At 45.0% G+C, this 21,988-nt stretch overlaps 1 protein-coding gene across 2 annotated transcripts in view; it reads right to left on the bottom strand.

Annotated features, from left to right (window-relative positions):
- Positions 1–21,988, bottom strand: part of rnf121 (ring finger protein 121) — a 125,241-nt gene that overhangs the window by 13,393 nt on the left and 89,860 nt on the right. Inside the window, exons 8-9 of one of the 2 annotated variants that reach the window (XM_073044369.1) lie at positions 21,330–21,467; positions 9,111–9,169 (exon numbers count right to left, since the gene is read on the bottom strand). In XM_073044369.1, coding sequence (XP_072900470.1) covers positions 9,111–9,169; positions 21,330–21,467 — 197 coding nt within the window. Of the gene's footprint in view, positions 1–9,110; positions 9,170–10,169; positions 10,839–21,329; positions 21,468–21,988 lie in introns of those variants that run through there. The other variant, XM_073044370.1, reaches the window with a different exon arrangement.

Here is a 21,988-nt window from a genome sequence, read left to right on the forward strand (position 1 = left end):
GACTTTTTCTGGCAGACGATGAAAAGGCAGGCAGAGCTGGGGGCCATGTGGGTGCCCAAGGCCACACCTGAACTTGCCACCCCAGGCAGCACTCTCTGTGTGAAAAAACTTGCCCCTCATATCTCCTTTGAAATTACCCTCTCTCATCCTAAATGTATACCCTCTGGTATTAGAGATTTCAACCCTGGGGAAAAGATAGTGTCTGTTTACTCATAATCTTGTAAATAAAGAAAAGTATTGGAACTGGGCGTCCATCATGAAAATGAGCTGGTCAGGACCAGGGAACAGACTGAGAGCAGGTGTAGTGTTGCAGATGTAGGTGGGAAGGGACTGAACCAAGGGCAATAAAATGGAGTTGAGGTTTGTGGATACAAGTTCAGTGGGGCAGGTGCAGATGTTTCCTCCTCTTAACCTATGAACCTCAAGACTCTGCACATTCCTGTCTGTAGCAGTATTGTCAGCCCTGTGCTCCCACCCAGGTTCAGAATAATGCAGAAGGAAGTTCTAGGAACGCGGTATCAGCTCAGTGAGCTGCAACGCATTTCCTGCATGATAAAGTCTGAAATAGATGCGCAACAGAGGGGGGCATTCTGTCTCCCAATCTGCCCACAGAGAAATGGCCAATAAATACCATTATAATTAGCCCTTCCCCAGTTAAAATACTCCTTCGAACCATCTTCTCCCAACCTTGTCCATACAAGTGAGTTGTGATCACTGTCTCTGAAGTATTCGCTCATCGAGATATCAGTCACATGAGCAGGTTCTTTACTGAGTACCAGATTGAGTATGGCCTCTCCTCCGGTCAACCTTCCTGGACACACCACGCAAATTCCACCACATCGAAACATTTTGCACAAAGGAGGTGCCAATCAATATTAGGGCAGTTGTCATCACTGAATCATGGCTGAAGGATGTTGTAGTTGGAAGCCGTATCTCCAAGGTTACACACTGTATCAGAGGGATAGGAAACTAGACAGAGGGGTGGGGTGGCTCTGCTGGTAAAGAATGACATCAAATCAGTAGAAAGAAGTGACATAGGATCAGAAGATGTTGAGTCATTTTGGGTTGAGTTAAGAAACTGCAAGGGTAAAAGGACCCTGATGGCAGTTATATACAACCTCCCAACAGTAGCTGGGATGTGGACCACAGATTACAACAGGAAATAGAAAAGGTGTGACCAAAGGGCAATGTTATGATAATCGGGGAGATAGATGGGTAGTCAATTGGGAAAATTAGCTTTCAATTCATCACTTTTAATCTTAATACTTTTCACATTATGCACATCCATATTCATGCCCTTCTACAGATGTACAGTAGGGAGCATCCTAACAAGCTGTGTCACTGTACGGTACGGAAACTGCACCGCGGCAGATAGGAAGGTTCTACAACGGGTAGCCAAAACTGTCCAACATATCGCCAGCTCCAGCCTATCCACCATCAAGGACATATATACAGAACGGTGCCTGAAAAGGGCCAGTAACATCATGAAGGAACCCACCCACCCTGCTCACGAACTGTTTGTCTCACTCCCGTCAGGGAGGAAACTACGTGGCGTTCACGCCAGGACCACCAGACTCAACAACAGTTACTCTCCCCAAGCAGTGAGGCTGATCAACACCTCCACCCACTAACCCACCCCCCCCCCCACATCCCCACCCACCACTACGTTATCATTTCCTGTCAGAGTCACCTTATGTAGACACTCCTGTGCCTAGTGTCACTTTATGGACATACAATCAGTCTCTGTATATAAGCGGTCTTATGTTTTATATCTTTTGTGCGGTTTTATTTTTATTCTGGTTTTTTTGGGCTACATTAGATCCAGAGTAACAATGATCTTGTTCTCCATTATTCTTGTGTATAGGAAATGACATTACACGATTTTTAATCTTGAAATTAAAGAAAACCCATTTAACACATCAACTGGCAGTACTTTGCACTGCCTGTCCTTCCTCACAGTTTCTATTGTCTACAGCTTCCTCACATTGTACACAACTGCTCTGTCTTCTGACCCATCCCTCTAGCTTCCATCCCCCTGATAATCCAGTTTAAACCTCCCCCCACCACTGGAGCAAACTTTCCCACAAGGGGGCAGACTCACTCAGGTTCAGGTGTCAGGTCTTGGTGTTACTTGTCCATTTCCAGAATTGGAATCAGGGTTATTATCATAGGCATATGTCGTGGAATTTGTTGTTTTGAATTGAATTGAATTTGGTTTATTGTCATTTAGAAACCACAACTGCAATGCAGTTAAAAAATGAAACAACATTCCTCCAGAATGATATCACAAAAGCACATGACAAAACAGACTACACCAGAAAATCCACATAATGTTTGGCAATCCCCAATCCAGAGTCTGGAGAGGCTGCTGCGTATTAATATCGTGCTACTGTCTTAGCGCGTTCCCCAGAAAGGAGCTCCAAATCCACCAGACAAAACAAGACTGCCCAGACACACCAAGTCAGGAGACCAACTCTACCACCCAACAAACCAAAACCTAAAGCTACAAGACCTACACAAAATCACATAGTTACAACAATGCAAACAATACCATAAATGATAAAAAAAAAACAGACCATGGGCACAGTAAAAATAGTCCAAAGATGTTAAAAGACTATAAGTTCGAAAGTTTCCACAAGTCCTCAGGTCCCGATAGACACGTCATCCCACGCCGGGGGCAGAAGGAAATACCCCCGCTATGGACTTCCACGGCGCCGCTCGACTCAGCCTCGCAGACGCAGCACACAATGAAAGCGCCCCGACCGCAGTCTGTCGAACCTCTGAGCCTCCGACCATCCCCTCTGGCACAGCCTCTCTGAGCACCATCCTCTGCCGAGCGCACTATGACGCCCCCGCCACCGGTCATCGGCAACGCAACCCCAAGGACTGGGGGCCTGTTCTCCCCAGCAGAGACCTGGACCTCACAGCAGCAACGAAGAAGGTCTTCCTGGAGATTTCCAGATGTTCCTCCGTGCTCCCACATCCGTTTTTCATCAGATTAGGATTGTGCACGGCACTCCGCTTGACAAACAACAGATATCATCTTCGGAGAGGCTGCTGCAAACTGTGTCGCGCCGCCATCTTGAAGCAGTTGCCCCTCCATACCAGACGGTGATTCAGCCAGTTAGAATGCTCTCCAGCACACCTCTGCTGAAATATGCTAGTATCTTTAGCAACAGACCAAATCACTTTAAACCCCTAATGAAGGAAAGGATGAACTATCCATTTCGTACAGGTCATCTCTTCCCCAGAAGATATCTCAATTATCTCAATTTACCAGGATGCTGCCTGGACTAGTAAGGGTACAGAGGAGCTTTACCAGGACACTGCCTGGATTAGAGAGGGTGCAGAGGAGATTTACCAGGACACTGCCTGGATTAGAGAGGGTGCAGAGCAGATTCACCAGGATGCTGCCTGGATTAGAGAGGGTGCAGAGCAGATTCACCAGGATGCTGCCTGGATTAGAGAGGGTGCAGAGCAGATTCACCAGGATGCTGCCTGGATTAGAGAGGGTGCAGAGCAGATTCACCAGGATGCTGCCTGGATTAGAGAGGGTGCAGAGCAGATTCACCAGGATGCTGCCTGGATTAGAGAGGGTGCAGAGCAGATTCACCAGGATGCTGCCTGGATTAGAGAGGGTGCAGAGCAGATTCACCAGGATGCTGCCTGGATTGGAGAGGGTGCAGAGGAGATTCACCAGGATGCTGCCTGGATTAGAGAGGGTGCAGAGGAGATATACCAGGATGCTGCCTGGATTAGAGAGGGCGCAGAGGAGATTCACCAGGATGCTGCCTGGATTAGAGGGGGTGCAGAGCAGATTCACCGGGATGCTGCCTGGATTAGGGAGCATGTCCTATGAGGACAGGCTGAGCAAATTGATGCTTAGAGGGGTGAGAGGTGACTGAAGGAGGTGGCTTTCCAGAACAAACTGTCAAAGGAAGTAGAACTGTAGAACACTACAGCACAGAAAACAGGCCATTCGGCCCTTCTAGTCTGTGCCAAAACTTTATTCTGCTAGTCCCATTGACCTGCATCCAGTCCATAACCCTTCAGACCCCTCCCATCCATGTATCTATCCAATTTATTCTTCCTCATTCAGTGGCTGATAACAGGATTAAAAGACGTGCATGGATAAGAAAGGTTTTGAGGGATATGGCCTAGTTATGTACCTAGGATATGTGCTTGAATCCTGTAACTTAGGTGTGTTCGCTTCCCTGAAATGCCTGACTTTCAACACAAAGGCAATTGACCTTGAAAATTAAGAATTCTGAAACAGATTTAGAATCTGGAATGATGATTGTCACATGAGTGATTTTTTCCTCTTTGAGTCAGATATTTGTATGACCCAGTTGGTCATGAGTTTCACAGTTAAACCTTTTACCATTCACTAATATCTCATGATAGCTAACCAGACTTAGTACAAACTGAATTTTACTGGACTGGACTAGACTACACTTGACTGGAGTTACTGTTTCACAGTTCCTTGCCAAACACCCAAAGTCAATACGGACTGGATCGGACTGCACTGGACAACACAGACAAAATGCTGGGGGAACTCAGCACGTCAGGCAGTATCTATGGAAAAAGGTACAGTTGACATTTTGGGTCAAGACTCTCAGCCCGAAACATCGACTGTACTCTTTTCCATAGACGCTGCCTGGCCTGCTGAGTTCCTCCAGCATTTTGTGTGTTGCTCAGATTTCCAGCATCTGCAGATTTTCTCTTGTTTGTGATAAGACTGTACTGGAGTCTCAGCTTCTTAACAATCACCCTAATTCATTATGTACTGGACTAAACTTTTCCTCCACCATCAGATTTCTGAATGGATAATGAACCCATGAACATGTCCTCACTATTTTTGCACTACATATTTAATTTAATTTTTAATATATACATTGTAATTTAGGTAGTTTTTATTATTATGTATTGCTACAAACGCCAGTGATGTTGAAGCTGATTCTGATTCTGACATTGAACATGAACTGTACAGCACAATACAGGCCCTTTGGCCCACAATATCATGCTGATCCTTCAACCTACTCTAAGATCAATCTAGCCATTTTCTCTCATCCATGTACCTACCCATGAAGGGTGGGGGCTTTGCAGCTTAACCAGCATTTAATTGCTCATCCCTAGTTGCCCTTGAGAAGATGGTGGTGAGCTGTCAATTGCAGTCCGGGGGGGGGGGGGGGGGGTGGACAACCACGGTGCTGTTGGGGAGCAATTTCCAAGGTTTTGACCCAGTGATGGTGAAGGAATAGTGATATGTTTCAAAATCAGAATGGTGTGTAGCTTGGAGGGCAACTTCCAGGTAATGATGTTCTCCATGCTTTTAGAACTTGTATATAGAACATGGAATTACAGCACAATACAGGCCCTTTGGCCCAATGATTGTTGTGCTCACTTTTTAACTTACTCCAAGATTAATCTAGCTCCACATAGCCCTCTATTTTTCTATCATCCATGGAACCATCTAAAAGCCTCTTGAATGCCCCTAATGTAACTGTCTCTACCTCCACCCTGGTAGCGTGTTCCATGCACCCACCACTCTGTGTAATAACCTACTTCTGATACCCCCTCCTGTACTTTCCTCCAAATACCTTAAAATTGTGCCCCCTCATATCAGCCATTTCTGCCTTGGGAAAGAGCGTCTGTCTCTTATTACCTTGTACATCTCTACCAAGTCACCTCTCATCATCCCTTGCTCCAAAGAGAGAAGCTGTATCTCACTCAACCTATTGACTTGGTCAGTGGGAACTCTGGGGGTGTTGACTGTGTGGGACCCAGCAATAGTAAGGCCAAGGATTGCCGGGGGACGAGAGATGGATTACATTGTTGGATACTGTCCACGCGGTACAAATGTTAGTTCCCACCTCTCTGTGAAGTCCTGGAGATCACCTTCTTTTAGTTGTATTTTGAGGTAGACTGGTTCCTTGTCCAAGAAGTCACAGATGATGTAGAATGGTGTAATTAGGGAACATCCCATCTTCTGACCACATTGTTGAAGGTGGGTCAATGGTCAAGCAGATGAAGTTAGAGCAGACGGAGCATTGCGGTTAGCATAATGCTTTACAGTCCCAGCAATTAGGGTTCAATTCCCACCTATCTGTATATATCGTATATCACTTGCGTATATCCCCCGTGAGTCCCTCCCACATTCCATGCTATGTTGGTACCAAAAGCATGGCAACACCAGCACATCCTTGGACTGTGTCGGTTATTGATGCAAATGATCCATTTCACTGTATGTTTCAATACCTGTGACAAGTAAAGCCAATCTTTTGACCCTGTCCCTTATGACTTTCTTTTGTCAAGGATCAGCTTTATATCCAGGTCACTGAAGGCTAAGTACAGATCCTTGGGATGTGTTACTTGTCACATCCAAAACCACATGATGTTACACTTCCCGTCTCTGAACCAAATTGTCTTGTCACTCCAGTCAGAGCAGCCACACCCTCCCCCATGCCATCCCCACCAGTCTCGGGTTGTACTATTTCTCCTCCATGGATTACACTTTTTATAAAAGAGTTTATCACATTGGGATGCACTGAAGCTTGATAAGTTTTTGATTAGTAAGGGTGTCAAAGGTTATGGGGAGAAAACAGGAAAATGGGGTTGAGAGGGATAATAAATCAGCCACGATGGAAAGAAGGGACAGGCTTAATGTGCTGAATGGCCTAATTCTACTCCCGAGTCTTATTTTTAACGGCTGGTGGAATTTGAGTAACCATCCCTCAAAGTTGCTGTGCAAGTTGATAGGGAGGTATGGTACTCGGTGTGTCAGCCTTCAATAGTCGGGGGATTGAGTTCCAACGCCGCGAGGTAATGTTGCAGCTCGATAAAATCCTGGTTAGACCTGGGTTGGAGTATTGTGTTCAGTTCCGGTCACCTCATTATAGAAAGGATGTGGAAGCTTTAGAGAGAGATTTACCAGGATGCTTCCTGGATTAGGGAGCATGTCTTATGAGAAAAAGCTGAGTGAACAAGGGCTTTTCTCTTTGAGGCACAGCAGAATGGGAGGTAACTTGATAAAGATGTAAGTGGTCAGTTCAGAGACTTTACCCCAGGGCAGAAATGGCTAATACCAAAGGGCATAATATTAAGGTGACTGGGGAAAAGTATAGGGGGGATGGCAGAGGTAGGATTCTTACGCAGAGTGTTGGGTGTGTGGAACATACAGCCCAGGGTGGTGATCGAGGTAGATACATTAGGAACATTTAAGAGATTCTTAGAAAGGCATGTAGATGATAGGAAAGTGAAAGACTATGTGGGAGGGTAGGGTTAGCTTGATCTTAAGAGTAGATTAAAGGGTCAGCACAACATTATTGGCCGAAGGGCCTGAACTGTGTAGTAACGTTCCAGATTCCAAAGCTCTCTGCCTCGCTACTCTCAGGGATTTATGTGGTCTGGGCAAAAGGACTTGCTTCAAGATGAAACCATGCATCTCCCCTCCTGTCAGACTCTGGGGTTTTCCTGGTCTGGGGATTTTGTTCCTTTAGTCATAGACAGACACAATGCAACAACAGAATGTCTGCGTTGTTTATTGATGTGAATTGCACCGGCTTCTTTCACAGGACCAGAACACTGCAGCGTGCTTCAGCAGAGGTAGTACTCACTTCCCTCCCTCCGGGAGAGAAAGCATGGGGGAAGGGGGTGCAAAAAACCACAGCCAGCATAAACCAAAAGCAGAGCAACGTGCAAAATGCTGGAGGAACCCAGAAGGTCAGGGAGCAGCTGTGGAGGGAAATAAACAGTCAATGTTTCGGGCCAGGACCTTTCACCATGACTGGAAAGGAAGTGGGGAGATGCCAGAATAAAAAGAAGGAAGGGGTAGACAAGTTAGAAGGTGAAGCCAGATGGACAGGGGGATGAAATGAGAAGCTGGGAGGTGATAGGTGGAAACGGTTAAGGGCTGAAGAAGGAATCTAATAGGACAGAGTGGACCATGGGAGAAAGGAAAGGAGGGGCACTAGGAGGAAGAGCATCCAGAGTGGGGAATTGGAGAAGAGGGGAGGGGGAAAATTATAGTAACTGTTGAAATTGATATTCTAATTGACCAAAAGCATGTTCTTTAATCCAACCAACCCTGAGGATTATGGCAAAGGTCCAGTCAATGCACAAAGACTAGACGTGGTGTTCAGCCTAAATCAGTAGGTAAGAGGAAAGCGAACCCCACACCAAAGAGAGCACACAGTGGGGTTTATTCAAACTAAGGGCCAATAACTAAGGGTTATTTCCCTCAGTAGATGCTGCCCAACCTGCTGAGTTCCTCCAGTGTTTTGTGTGCATTCTCCAAGGGCTGACTGGTCTGGTTGCTTCTGTCCATCCAGTCACAACAGGCATCTCAGTGAGTGATTGCAGAATGATTTTGGGGATCTACCGCCCCATGTGTGTGTTCATGCCCACCCCAAAGGCATGGAAAGTTACTTCACTGGGGGGGGGGGGAAATCTGGTCTCTCCTTTATTCAGCTGAATTGACATCAGTTGGCAGATACTTCCCCCAGTGAAGTCCAATCCTCCCTCTTACCTCAGAAACATCCTTGCCATCACACACATAAAAGCTCCCATTTTAGAGTAACATTCAATGTAACACTATTACAGTGTCAGAAATGTATTATTTATTTATTGGAATACTGCGCGAAACAGGCCCTTCCGGCCTCTCAAGCTGCACTGCCCAGCAACCCCCCTCCCCCGAGCTAATCCTGTCCTAATCACTGGATAATTTACAATGACCAAATAACAACCTACCAACTGGTCCATCTTTGGACAATGGGAGGAAACCCACACGGATACAGGGAGAAAGTACAAACCTCTTACAGGCAGTGGCAGGAATGCAACCCGGGTTGCTGGTACTGTAAAGCACTGTGCTGTGCTATGCTGCTGCAACCTGGGTTCAATTCCTGTCATTGCCTGTAATGAGTTTACACGTTCTCCCCTAAACAATGCGGGTTTCCTCTGGGTGCTCCAGTTTCCTCCCACATTCCAAAGACCTTTGGGTTAACAGGCTAATTGATCACATGGGTGTAGTTGGGTGGCGCACGTTCATTTGGCTGGAAGGGCCTGTTACTGTGCTGTACCTCTAAATAAAGAAATGCACACCGGGTGTTTACCTGTGTCCACCTCCACCTCTGCAGCTACCACCTGGAGAAAAGCTGGCTGCATGTCGACTCTGGAGGGAGAGGAGAGGACGCGATCCCAATGATTAATGCCCAAGTAATGCAAAACTTAAGATCAGAGAGTGTAAAAATACAGCCTTTTCTCTATATACACCTGTGATGTAAAAAAGGATGGGTTTAAACCTTTTGAGAATGGTCCGTTTCTTGTGTAGCTGGAACCATGACCCCCCCCCCCCCCCCCACTCTGTCCTATCCTCCTCTTCTCTCTTGCAGGCCAGTGACTGGGATCTTATTCCCCTCTCCAGTCAGCAGGGTTTTGTTCAATCCCCAGTCTTCCAGTAGCCATCCATTTCAATTTGATTTCTCATTCTGATGTTGGTCGATGGCCTCCTCTACTGCCACGAGGAGGTCACCCTCAGCTTGCAGAAGTCGCATCTGGGGAGCCTTCAGTCATTGATTTCTCTAACTTGACGTAATTTCTCCCTATTCACTTTCTCTCTTTTTCCATTCCTCCCTCACCCCTTCTCACCTCCTTTTGGTCCCCTTCCTTTTCTCCCATGGTCCACTGACCTCTCCTATCAGATTTGCTCTTCCTCAGCCCTTTACCTTTTCCACCTATCACCTCCCAGCTTCTTACCTCACTCCCCCCCCCCCACCCCCGGTCTCAACTATCAACTTCAGCTTGTACTCCTTCTTCCCCTCCCCTACCTTCCCATTCCGGTTTCTACCCCTTCCCATTCAAGTCCTGATGAAGAGTCTTGGCCAGAAACATTGACTGTTCATTCTCCTCCACTGATGCTGCTGAGCTGCTGAATTGTGTGTGTGAGTATGGTTCAACCCCGATCCAGTGGATACCACAAGATGCCCAGAATTTACTAGAGCGCTGATGACTGTCCTAACCCCTACATCAGCAGCTAGTTCACTGCTTACCTCATGTTGCTATTTTACACCAACACCACGAAGAGGAAAACGTCACTTTCGTTACACAATTCCAGGATTTAGGTTACACTCAGTCCCCGCAAACCAATCAGCTGATACCCTAAACATGCAAAATGCTGGGAACCCATTTATTAATTTTTTAAAAAATTCTCAACTTCCAGTCTGAAGGCAGATTGAATCTTCCGAAGAAACGAAACAGCATCCAGGCCTGCAATCTTGGATTTAGTCACCACAACAACCTGCATGCTCGGAGAGGCCATTCAGTCCCTCCAGACTGTTGGTCAGGAACAGGAGGAGGAGGAGGCCGCTGAGGATGTTAGACACAGAGCTGGCTTGCTGGCCCCACAAACATAGCACAGGCTTGGGGGGCTGTCCAGACCCACAGGTTGATCCACTCGGAGATGGGAGATGGCAAAGTCGGTGATGGAAATCTTCACGTCCTTTAGGAGAAAAGAAGGGGAGGGAGAGATAATGGGGCCAGCAAAGCCAGCCCTCCTGCTTCTCTTATCCAAATGGCAGGAGGTGAGTACTCCTTTCTCTTCCTCCGCCAGGGGCGTCCAACAACTTAACAAAACATTCTGATTGGTTCAAATCCATGGAATTGGTGTTTCAGGGAGATGGGGGAGTGAACGAGGGTTTAAAAACTCAGGAGAAGTAGCCACTTATTCCAGTCCTAGACTGTAGTTGATACCCTGTACCAGTCCGATGATCACAGGTTGCCAAGCAACCAAGTAACGCAACCAGTCCAGCAACTGGCCATACATAACATGAGGTCGCTCCCAGCTGAGGAAGGGAGATGTTAAGGAAATTAGCAAGCAAGATTCAACAGAAAGGGGATACAGCTAACTTCCTGAATTTTAAAGTGCAAACAGCTGTAAAGATCAGTGATGCACATGAAATGGCTCATTCAATGTACAGTGTGGAACAGCTCATGGTTTCCACTGCAGCTGACTCTGAAATCTCAATGGAAACACAGAGATAAAATATATACACACAATTTCAAGCAATGGGCAAGAATTCACGATTATGCTAAAGGCTATACGACCTAGGAGCAGAATTAAGCCATTCTGCTGTCATTCCATCATGGCTGATTTATTTTCCCTCTCAACTCCATTCTCCCGTCTTTTCCCCATAACCCTTGACAACCTGACTAATCAAGAATCTATACCCAATGACTTGGCCTCCACAGTCACTATGGCAAAGAATTCCACAGGTTCACTACTCTCTAGCTAAGGAAATTCCTCCTCACCTTTGTTTTAAAGGGATGTCCTGAAGGGTTGTGCCCTCTTGTCCTAGACTCCCCCACCATAGGAAATATCCTCCACATCCACTCTATCCAGGCCTTCCAATAATGAGGTTTCAATGAGAACCCTCCACATTCTTAACTCCAGTGAGTACACGCCCAGAACCATCAAATATTCCTCATATGTTAATTCTGGAATTGTCCTCATGAACCTCCTCCGGACCTGCTCCAATGTCACTGACACTACTACAGCTTGGGCGGGGTTCCAGAGTTTGGAGTTCAATTCCAATGTTGTCTGTAGGGGTTTGGATGTTCTCCCCGTGACCAAGTGGGTTTCCACTGGGTGCTCCAGTTTCCTCCCACATTCCAAAGACATACTGGTTAGTATGTTAATTGGTCATTGTAAATTGTCTTGTGAGCAGGCTAAGGTTAAATAGGTGGGTTGCTGGGCAGTGTGGCTCGGTGGGCCAGAAAGGCCTGTTTTCACACTGTATCCCTAAATAATAAAAAGTTTAGAAAGCGTGTCATTAATTTAGAAAGCACATAAGACATAGGAGCAAAATTAGCCCATTCAACCCACTGAATCTCCCCTGCCCTGACTAATCAAGAGTTTATCAAATCTCCCTTTTAAATATAGCCACTGACTTGGCCTCCATAGCCACTGGTGGCAATGTAAGTATTTTTACACAGAGAGTGGTGGGTGCATGGAATGTGCTGCCAGGGGTGTCCAAGAAGCTGAGCATTTAAGAAACTCTCAGATAGGCACGCAGATGAAAGTATAATGGAAGGTCATGTGGGAAGGAAAGGTTAGATTGATCTTGGAGTAAGTTTAAAAAGCCAGCACAACATTGTGGGCTGAAGGGTCTGTACTGTGCTGCACCATTCCACACTCAGTGGCCACTTTATTAGGTACCTCCTGTACTTACATGGACACTGAGTGCACGCTTGTATCCCATCCATGTCAAAGTTTGATGTGCTGTGCATTTGGTGATGCTTTTCTGCACGCTACTGTTGTAATAAGTGAGTTACTGTCAGCTTGAACCAGTCTGGCCATTCCTCTCTGACCTCTCATTAACAAGGTGTTCACTCACAGAAATGCCACGCACTGGATGTTGTTTTTTTGCATTTCGCACCATTCTCCGTAAACTCTGCAAATTGTTGTGCATGAAAATCCCAGACCAGCAGCTTCTGAGACATTCACACCACCCTGTCTAGCACCAACAATTATTTCATGGTCAAAGTCACTTAGATCATATTTCCTCCTCATTCTGATGTTTGGTCTGAACAACAACTGAACCTCTTCACCATGTCTGCATGCTTTTATGTATTGAGTTGCTGCCACATGACTGGCTAATTAGATATTTGCATGAACAAGCAGGATTGGACAGTGGCACAGACATTCCGTGCAGGTCCAGAGCGGAGTGGCCACTGTCAGAGTGGTGAGGCTTCGGCTCAACAGGCTTCGGCGAGAACAGGCAGAGGCAAGGTATGCTTGTTGCTTATTTCTTTTTCCTATTTAACTCTTGAAAGAATAGGAGGTATGTCTGCAGGGCCAGTGTTCTGTCCTGGGTGTCAGATGTGGGATTTCCAGATTTCCAGCCTCCCTGATGGCCACATCTGCACCAGATGTGCTAAGATGCAGCTTCTTAAGAGACCATGTTAGGGAACTGGAGCTGCAGTTCAATGACCTTTGGCTTTTTAGAGAAACTTGTGCTTAAGCCTGCTCAGGGAAAGGCTATCTTAGATTGAGTGTTGTGTAATAATCCAGATTGTATTACGGAGTTTAATGTAAAGGAACCCTTAGAAGGCAGTGCATAATACGATTGAATTCACACTGCAATTTTCAGTCAAATGTATTAGTATTGCAATGGAATAAAGGGAATTACAGAGGCATGAGAGAGGAGCTTGCCCAGGTGGATCGGAGGAGGATACTGGCAGGGATGACAGGAGAACAGAGATGGCTGAAGTTTCTGGGAATAGTTCACAAGACACAGGGTAGATATGTCCCACAGAAGAAGTTGTTCTCTAATGGCAGGGCTAGGCAACTGTGGCTGACAAAGACTGCATAAAAGCCAAGGAAAGAGCATACAATGTAGAAAAAGTGAGCGGAAAATTGGATGATTGTGAAGATTTAAAATCCAACAAAAGGCAACTAAAATGCTGTAAGAAGGGAAAGATGAGAGCAGACTAGCCAATAATATAAAGCTAAAAGTCTTTTCAGTTATAAAAAGAGTAAAAGGGAGGTGAGAATTGATATTGGACCACTGGAAAATGTTGCTGGTGAGGTAGTAATGGGGGACAAAGAAATGACAGATTAACTTAACAAGGACTTTGCATCAATCTTCACTGTGGACCACACTAGCAGCATCCCAGAGGTCTATGAATGTCAGGGAGCAGGAGGAAGTGGCATTGCTATTACAAAGGAAGATGTGCTAGGCGAAATGTTAAGTCATCTGGACCAGATGGACTACAACCCACAGTCCTGTAAGAGTTTGCTGAAGAGATAGAAGATGCATTTGTTATGGTCTTTCCAGAATCACTTGATTCTGGCATGGTTCCAGAGACCTGAAAGTTGCAAATGTCATTCCTCTCTTTAAGAAGCGAGAAAGGCAAAAGAAAGGAAATTATAGGCCAGTTAGCCTAACCTCAGTGGTTGGGAAAGTGTTAAGAGTCCATTAGTAAGGAGTATTGTCAACAGTTTTGGGCCCCATATCTCAGAAAGTATGTGTTGTCATTGAAGAGAGTCCAGAGAAGGTTCACGAGGGTGATTTCAGGAAGGGCTTTAACATATGTGGAATGTTTGGCAGCTTTGGGTCTGTACTCTCTGGAATTTAAAAGAATACGGGAGACTGTCATTGAAACCTACGGAATGTACTAGGTAATATACTAGGAAAGGACTAGGTAAAGTGGATGTGGAGAGGATGTTTCCTATGGTGGGGGTGTCCAGAACTAGAGGGCACAGCCTCAAAATGAGGGGCGACCCTTTAGATCAGAGTTGAAAAGGAACTTTTTTAGCCAGAGCAGTGAATCTGTGGAATGCTCTGTTACAGACAAGTGTGGAGGCCAAGAGCCTGGGTATATTTAAAGCAAAAATTGATAGCTTTCTGATTGGTCAGGGCATCAAAGATTCTGGCGAGAAGGCAAGTGTATGGGGTTGAATGGGATCTGGGGTCAACTATGCCGGAATGGTGGAAGACTCAATGGGCTAAATGGCCTAATTCTGCTTGCCTTATGGTGTACAGGTGTACTTAATAAACATCCACTGAGTGTATGCCCTGTGTTAAAAGATCAGCACACACTGTGAGCCGCAGCAACACAGGATTAGTGAGGCTCATTGCTGCAAAACTTTGTTTGCAGTGTCTGGTCAGTCTCTTCCAACTAAAGGGAAACTGTAATTAAAAATTTCCTGCTTGTTTGTTCTTTGTTCCTGTTTATTGGATGAAAAAAGAAGTTTCAGCTTCATTTTTGGTCTAAAATGTTAGCTCTTGTTTCAGTTCATAGATTCTTTACTTTGGTTGTGCAGTGAGACTGTCTTTTGGCCAGGAAGCCTTATTCCTCTATTGAATCAGGAAGGTTTAGTGGGCTTGTATGTGGGCATTATATTCCACAAGCTGTGCACCTTCACATGAATATTGCATGTGATTTTCAGGAACGAGATGCTAGAAGGAGGGAAGCATTTACTGGAAATTTCTGTCCTGTTCTGAGAAGCACACATGAAACTGCTTTGTAATGGCAAGTCTCACGAATGGGGCATCTGAGCATGACTAAAGCACTGGGAACAAGGGTAAATCTCAGCAAGCTTTTCAGTAAGGCTGAGTGATAACTGCTGGGATACAGAGATAGGGAATTAACCTTCCACCCATCTTTCCTCAGTCCAGCCAAGGAATCATTGATCAGAATGCTGTACCCTAGGCTCACTACCTTAGAAATTTGTGAAGATTCAGCATATCATCTAAAACTTTTAATAAACTTCTATAGTTGTGCAGTGGAGAGTATACTGATTGGTTGCAGCACAGCCTGATAGAGAAATGCCACTGCTGTTGAATGGCAAAGCCTACAAAAAACAGTGGAAACAGCCCAGTCCATCAAAGGTAACTCTCTCCCCAGCACTGAGCACATGTTCACAGAACACTGTCACAAGAAAACAGCACCCATCATCAAAGACCACTGGCATCCAGGCCAGGCTCACTTCTCGCTGCTGCCGTCAGGAAGAAGGTACGGGAGCCTCAGGACTTGCACCACCAGGTTCAGGAAGTTATTACTCCTCAACCATCAGGCTCATGGACTAAAGGGGATAACTTCACTCACCCCAAAAATGAACTGTTTTCACACAACCTACGGACTCTTTCAAGGGCTCTTCATCTCTTGTTCTCGATATTTGTTTCTTATTTATTTATTATTATTAATTTGCTTGCAGTAAAATTAAAGTTAAAAAAAAACTGCAGATACTGGAAATCTAAAATGTTGTTTCTTTGTGTTTACTGTGAATGTCCAAAGAAAATGAATCTCAGGGTTGTACATGGTGACATATATGTACTTTGATAAGTGAACCAAGCAGATGACCAAACCTGTCCTTCTTCCGCCAGGCTCTGGTGCTGTTAATTGTTGGAAGGGAGAGGAGGGTGGGAGAAAGAGGAAGGGTTTGTGGACTTGGACTGGGTCCATGATCAAAATGGCCCTTTATCTCTTCCACATAAAGCTGATGTCATGAGATTGTGGGCAGAGTTGAGATAAAGAGATCCTCTGTTGCATCCTATCTGCACTGACCATCAACTACTTGCTCACACTAATCTAACATTAACACAAAAGATTCTGCATGCTGGAAAGCCAGAGCAACACACACAAAACACTGGAGGAACTCAGCAGGTCAGGCAGCATCTATGGGGGGAATAAACAATCGATATTTTGGCCCAAGACTGGAAAGGAAGAAGACAGAGCACACTGTTGGTGGTCACCAGCTCTCATCCTCGCTGGTCTTTGTCCATGGCTCTTGCCAAACTGCTATCTGTTCATGGGGACCACTGGCCTTTGGCTGTGTAGTGGATGCCTAGACTCTGGCCTAAATTTCAACTCCTCCACATCCCTTTCCTTAAACTTAATCTAACCCCTAACTCCTGACCTGGTCCCCATAATCCCCAAGTATTGCCTAGTTCTGGTCATCCCATTATAGGAAGGATGTTGAGGCTTTGGAGAGGGTGCCAAAGAGGTTTACCAGGATGCAGTGTAGATTAGAGGGTATGTGTTATAACAAAAGGGTGGACAAACTGGGGTTGATTTCTCTGGAGCGTCAGAGGCTAAAAGGAGATCTGATAGATCTTTACATGATTATGAGAGACGTAGACAGAGTAGACAGACTATATTTTTTCTCGGGTTAAAACATTCAAAACTAGAAGGCATGCATTTAAGGCGAGAGGGGGCAATTTCAAAGACGATGTGAGGGGCAAGTTTTTTTTTTACACAGAGTGATGGGTGCCTGGAATGGTGGTGGTAAAGACAGATACATTAGGGACTTTTAAGAAACATTTAGAAAGGCAAATGAATTTGAGGAAAATTGAAGGATATGGACATTGTGTAGGCAGAGAAGATTGGTTTAGTTGGCCATTTGATTACTAATTTATTTGGTTTGGCACGACATTGCGGGCTGTGAGTGTATATGCTGTATTGGCCTGTCTTCTAAAATGGTCCCTTGTAACAACCATGTCTGAGCCAAGACCATGATGGACATTGCAGCCCAGCACCACTTTGACTACATTGGATGTAACTTCCACCCATTACTTAAGCTGTGTGCTTTGTACAGAAACAGGTCCTTCAGCCCATCTAGTCTGTGCTGAACTTTTAATTGGTATAGTTTCATTGACCTGCATCTGGACAATGGCCCACCATGCCTTGCCCATCCATGTACCCATCCAAACTGCTCTTAAATGTTGAAATGGTGACCCCACACCACCACTTCCACTGGCAGCTCGTTCCACCCTCCCACCACCCTCTGAGTGAAGAATTTCCCCTCACGTTCCCTTAAACATTTCACTTTTAACCCCTAACCACTAGTTCCAGTCTCAGCCACCCTCAGTGGAAAAAAGCCTGCTTGTATTTACCCTTTCTATAAGAGCATAAGACACAGAAGCATAATAATGTCATTTGGGCCTTCGAGTTCTCTCTGCCATTTCATCATGGTTGATCCATTTCCCTCTTACCCCCATTACCCTTCCTTCTCCTCGTAACCTTTGGCTCTCTTATTAATCAAGAACCTATCAAATTTCGCTTTAAATATGGTCAATGACTTGCCTCCACCACTGTCTGTGGCAATGAATTCCACAGATTTACTACATTCTGGCTAAAGAAATTCCTCCTCATCCATGCTGTAAATGACTGTCCTTCAATTCTGAGGCTGTGCCCTCTGGTCCTAGACAATAGGAAACATCTTCTTCGTATTCACTCTATCTAGGGCTTTCCATATGTAATGCCGTGGTTCACATCTTTACTGTTAAACTGTGGGTATTTCATTTAGCAGCTCAGTAAGATCGGTCTGTCCTGCTCTCGGCCTGTTTGGGTTACTGTTGAAGATGAGGGATGATGTGGGATGTGTGCCATCCAGGTTGGTCTTGGTTTTTTTCCCCCGAGAGGAGATGAAGAGAGATGCTGGGGAGAACCGGTCATAGCATATGATCCGGTGGGAGACCCGTTTGTTTGAGATGGACTGCGAGCAATGTTCGGAAGGTGGTGTGGGCTTTCATGTTGACCGAGGGCCCAGCGCGTATGTGACCGAGAAGTTCAAGATGAGCTCCAATTTGTGCACATTAGACTGTTTAATTAGAATGGGCCCTTTTCTTTTTGTTATTCTTTACTAACCCTTTAGTTAAGATTCGTAAATATAATTCCTTTAATTGAATGCAGTTTACCGTCTGTTATTTCATGACATTAATTTGTAACAGGGTAGTGAATTATACAATATCCACACAAACTGGGGTTTGGGATGGGATCAAGAGTGTCTCAATCTCACGAGTTTGGTGGGGTTGGATGATGTCTTCCCTAGGCTTACACAGCCAAAGAGACCAGGCTGTTTCATTTTGGGGGAATCGTCCGGGATCGATTTCGTTGGATGCCATGTGATTGCCACACAGTGGGTTGTGTGTTTAAGTCTGTGTTCAGCTATTGTTCGATACGTGGTTATGGATGCTGCAGGGGTGGAATGGAGGCTTGATAAAATGGCAGGCAAAAAGTTTGTTCTAGTTCAGACTAGCACTGGTATAATGGCAGAACTGTTTGGTACTATTGGGGACCCGGGGAATGTGGGATGTGGGCTGTCCATACTTTCCGGGTGGAGGGAAGTGTAGGCAAGTGTGTCAAATCAGAAGTTGAGTTTCCTGTAGTTGGGGGTGTAGACTTTAAAGACAAGTTGCTCTCGTTTCTGTGGAGTGAGTGGAACGTCTAATGAGTCCTCCAGCAAGGGCTGACCATTCTGAGTTGGTACATTAACCCTTTCATTCCCAGAATAATTCTCGTGAACCTCCTCCTAGCTCTCTCCAGTGCCAGAACCCTGTCTTAAATAAGAGGCCTGAAACTGCTCACAATACTCCAAGTGAACCCTCAGCAACCTCAGCATTACATCCATGCTTCTATATTCTAGTCCTCTTGAAATGAACGCTAACATTGTATTTGTCTTCTTCACCACTGACTCAACCTGCAAATTAACCTTTAGGGAATCCTGCACAAGGACTCCCAAGTCTCTTTGCATCTCAATTTTTGAATTTTCTCCCCACTTAGAAAATAATCTTTTACCAAAATTCATGACCATACACTTCCCAACACTGATTTCCATCTGCCACCTCTTTGCCCATTCTCCTAATCTAAGTCCTTCTCCAGCCCTTCTGCTTCCTCAATACTACCTGCCCCTCCACCTATCTTCGTATCATCCGCAAACTAGGCCACAAAGCCATCAATTCCATTGTCCAAATTGTCCAATTTACATGTACAATGTAAAAAGCAGTCCCGACACAGACCCCTGTGGAACACTAGTCAGAAAAAGATCCCTTTATTCCCTCTCTTTTCCTCCTGTCAGTCGTCCAAAGCTCTATCAATGCTCTCATCTTTCCGGTAATACCCTGGGCTCTTATCTTGTTTAGCAGCCTCATGTGCAGCACCCTTTCAAAGGCTATCTATACCCCGTCATAATTTTGTACACCTCTATCAAATTTCCCCTCATTCTCCTACACTTTGGGGAATGAAGTCCTAACCTATTCAACATTTCCCTATAACTCAGGTCGTCAAGTCCTGGCAACATGCTTGTAAATTTTCTCTACATAAGAGTTGTAATTTCAGCACCATCTGAAAGCTCTTTCCCCTGACCACAGTCCTACGTGTTGGTAGGGATAATATGATTTTTAAGCAGGTATTTGTGAAATCCTTGAATCTTTGACTATTCACCTGGTTATCACTTCATTGGCGATGAAATTACTCCGAGATGGTGATGTTACTGCTTACACACCCATCCTGACTGAAGGATCAACAGAGGAAAGGATGAAGTATCAAGTTCCTGAGTGTCAATATTTCTGAAGATGTATTTTGGGCCCAATGTATTGATACATTTGCAGTGGCTATATTCATTTAGAGCTTGGGGAGTCTTGGTTTGTTTCTCACAAGTTTCTACAGATGTACCATGGAGCACATCCTAACTGGGTGCATCATTGTTTGGTATGGGGATGCAACTGCACAGGATTGGAATAAAGTTGCAAATTCAGCTCCATCATTGGCATTAGCCTTCCCAGTGTCAAGGACATCTTTAAAACGTGATGCCTCAAAAAGGCATCATTAAGGACCCCCATTACTCAAAACATGCCCTCTTTTCATTGCTACTGTCAAGGAGGTACAGGAGCGTGATGACACACACTCAACATTTTAGCAGCAGCTTCTTCCCCTCCATCCTCAGATTTATGTACAATGAACTACTCATGATTTTTTTTTAACTTTTTGATATAATACATAGTTTTTTGAATTATAATTTATTGCATTGTACTGCTGCTGCAAAACAAACTTCAGTTCTGATGAAGAGTCTCGGCCCAAAACATCACCACTTATTCCCATCCATAGATGCTGCCTGACCTGCTAAGTTTCTCCAGCATTGTTTCACTTTAGACTTCCAGCATCTGCAGTACCTCTCATATCTAAAATTTCATTACACTTGCCAAAGATATTAAATCTGATTCTGATAAATCAGATATTTGAGTTGCTTTTTGAAACGTGTCTGAGGGAACCATACTGTACTGCTTTATAGGGCATAGAACAGTTCAGCCCATAATGTTGTGCCACCTTTTAACCTACTCTAAGGCGAATCTATCCCTTCTCTCCGGTATAGCCCTCCATTGTTCTTTCATCCACGTGCCTAAGACTCTCTTAAATGCCCCTAATGTAGTTGGGCAGCACAGTAGCATAATGCTATTATAACGCCCATAACCCTCCTGTCTGTAAGGAGCTTGCACATTCTCCCCATGACTGCCTGCTTCCTCTGGGTGCTCCAGTTTCCTCCCAGTCCAAAGACGCACCAGTAATTGGTCACATGGGTGTAATTGGGCATTGTGGGCTCGTTACCTTGTTACTCCAAAGCTTCAATCTCCTTTCTGTAATGAAGCGAACAGAACCAAATGCAATATTCCAGATGCAGCCAAACCAGAGATTTAGAGTTTTATAGGGCTGCGGCTCACCAAGAGAGAATATTTCTATGGACACCACAGTGGTGTAGTGGTTAGCATGACACTATTACATCTCCTAGCTTTCCAGAGTTTGGAATTCAATTCCGACGCCATCTGTAAGGAGTTTGTATGTCCTAACAGTAAACCGCGCAAGTTTCTTCTGGATTCCCCAGTTACCTCTCACAGTCTAAAGTCGTACCGGCTAGTAGTTTAAATGGTCATTGCAAATTGTCATGAGATTAGGCTAGCGGTTAAATAGGTGTGTTGCTGGGTGATTGGGCCGGAAGGCACGCTCCTCTGCTAAATAAAACAAACAAAGTGCAGCAAAATATTTCAGAGTTACACCTGTTAACTATTTCTCGCTGTGTTGTGGAAGGATACGGGTTACTGAACATCCTCTTCAGATCCACCTTCTCTTTACAGTATGGACATGTCTGCTTCTTTCCCACAATGCACCAGCCTCGGATGCAGAACTCGTGGAATCTGCAGAAGTGAGGTTAAGGAGAACAGAGCCGGGACTGCAGATCGCAGGTCAGTGAATGGTGTAAAATGATCAAGAGTGAGTTTGCACTTTTACATGGGACACAAAGACAAAACCATTTCATATTAAAGACACTGAGAGACTCTTGAGACAACACCACGGCAGTCACTTGGCATCATTAGGTTACTTTAACTATGGCCATTGTCCTAAACCACTGATTTGGAAAAGAGTTCAAATCCCATCATGGCTGGAGGAGAATGCAAATTCAAGTAATGTTCCTGTGCTGTACTGTTCTATGTTCCATAGCTACCAAAACAAAAGGCTCATCACTGTAAACTGTGGTGATGACCTTTTGGGAAAGAAACTGCTGATTAATACCACACTAATGTGGCTAGCTCAGCTGAGAATCACCTCAACTCACGCCAATGAGCCAGAAACCATAGGAAAATATGCAATAAACCATAAAAACATTACAAGCCACTGTGTTGTGCTGAACCTTTACTCTACGTAAAGGTCAATCTAA

Source organism: Hemitrygon akajei, chromosome 4 (genome assembly GCF_048418815.1).
Source record: "Hemitrygon akajei chromosome 4, sHemAka1.3, whole genome shotgun sequence".
NCBI classification, from domain to species: Eukaryota; Metazoa; Chordata; class Chondrichthyes; order Myliobatiformes; family Dasyatidae; genus Hemitrygon; species Hemitrygon akajei.